We start from the raw sequence: 1,679 nt of genomic DNA on the forward strand, positions 1-1,679 counted from the left end.
GAAGAGTCTGCTCTGACCTTCTGATCCGGAGCCTCAGTGTTGTGAGCCCAGTTTGTTGTTCAGGTGAACACCGAGGTAGAGTCCACTACCTCACTGTTCATCCCCTGGATGTTCACCGGTGACAGTGGGGAGGAAACTCCGCCACTCGCTCCTTGGTTTTCCCTGCATTAATCCGATATTTTTTATTGTCTCTTATCTGGTTGTTGGATGTTAGCATTATGGAGCTAAATGAATCTCTTTGTTAGTTTATGAACATTTTAACATGAATGTTGAGGAAACGTTAGCCTTTTTTTAACGTTCCGGTTCTGTGATGTGTTCCAGGTGTGGTTCCAGAACCGGCGGGCGAAGTGGCGAAAGCGTGAGAAGTGCTGGGGTCGCAGTAGCGTCATGGCGGAGTACGGGCTGTACGGCGCCATGGTCCGACACTCCATCCCGCTGCCAGAGTCCATCCTGAACTCGGCCAAGAACGGCATGATGGGATCCTGCGCCCCCTGGCTGCTCGGTGAGCCGCATGCACGTCAGTGCCACGCACACGCACCACACCACTATCAATACACACTCCGCCACACACAAATCGCACCCTCAGCTCTGTTCGCCACAGCGCCCCCTACAGTTTTCTCTGCTTAATGACTCCCATTCTGAACTGCACTGCTCTGACTCCGCCCACTCAGGTATGCACAAGAAGTCCCTGGAAATGTCCAAGAAGTGTTCCAGTCCTCTGGAGTCGGACTCGGCCCGCTCCGACTCCTTCTGCAGCGCCTCCGAACAGCAGGCTGGGGCGACACGGGAGGAGGAGGAGGAGCTTCTGGGGGGCGAGGAGACAGAGGAGGAGGAGGAGGAGGCCATGGACCTGTCCAGCTCCTCCAAACAGCAGCAATCAGAAGAGGGCGGGGCTTCCAGCAGGACCGCCCCCTCACCACAGCCGCAGAGCGGCAGCGAATCAGAGGAGCGCAGCTGAAGGCGGGAGGATCCGGCTGTGGACGGACTGACGAGAACTGCTCTGTGATTGGCTCCTACCTCAGGGAGCTGAGCCAATAAACAGCAGAGACATCATCTGTTGCTATGCAAAGTAGCTTAACTCAAATGTATAAAACTGTCTGAAATATTTATTCTGTGATCTTAGTCCAGTCCCGCCCCCCTACCCTCACACCGAAGGCTTCTGGGAGCTAACCAATCAAAGAGGAGTGGGCGGGGCTAATAGCAGCACTGGTATAACGGGGGCAGGGTGTTCTCCCTCAGGTTCTCCCTCCTGAAGGAGGAGAACCTGTGGTGGGACTGCTCCAGCAGTCAGGCTGATGGAGGAGGAGGAGGAGCAGGAGGAGGAGAAGGAGGAGCAGGAGGAGGGGAAGGAGGAGGAGCTACATTCTGTGACTTTTCTTTGTTTTATATTTATGTCCTTTTGCTGTTTGTTTGTTGTCTGAGGCTCTGAATGTAAAATACAGGAAAATAAATTGTTTAATAAAATCCTCATTATTATTATTTATGGTTATTATTCATGTCTGTACAGTTATCACTCATTAATCTGAAATAAAATCTGATATTTTTGGAACATTAGAGGCTTTGTGTCATAAAGCATCATGAAGTTATTGATAATTACTGAACCAATCTATTTGCATGGCTTCTAGTTTGACCAGTTTGTAAACGAGCTGCAGAAACAGATGCTACGCCATAGAGCTGCA

General features: G+C 51.1%; 1 protein-coding gene across 2 annotated transcripts in view; it reads left to right on the plus strand.

The window, feature by feature from the left end:
* Positions 1-1,317, plus strand: part of vsx1 (visual system homeobox 1) — a 3,739-nt gene extending 2,422 nt beyond the window's left edge. The window contains exons 4-5 of one of the 2 annotated variants that reach the window (XM_015377551.1): positions 322-517; positions 672-1,317. In XM_015377551.1, coding sequence (XP_015233037.1) covers positions 322-517; positions 672-958 — 483 coding nt within the window. In that variant the 3' untranslated portion in view covers positions 959-1,317. The remainder of the gene's footprint in view (positions 1-321; positions 518-671) is intronic. The other variant, XM_015377553.1, reaches the window with a different exon arrangement.
* The last annotated feature ends 362 nt before the right edge of the window (positions 1,318-1,679 follow it).

The sequence above is a fragment of the Cyprinodon variegatus genome, unplaced genomic scaffold (assembly GCF_000732505.1).
Source record: "Cyprinodon variegatus isolate N-32 unplaced genomic scaffold, C_variegatus-1.0 Scaffold156, whole genome shotgun sequence".
Taxonomy (NCBI): domain Eukaryota; kingdom Metazoa; phylum Chordata; class Actinopteri; order Cyprinodontiformes; family Cyprinodontidae; genus Cyprinodon; species Cyprinodon variegatus.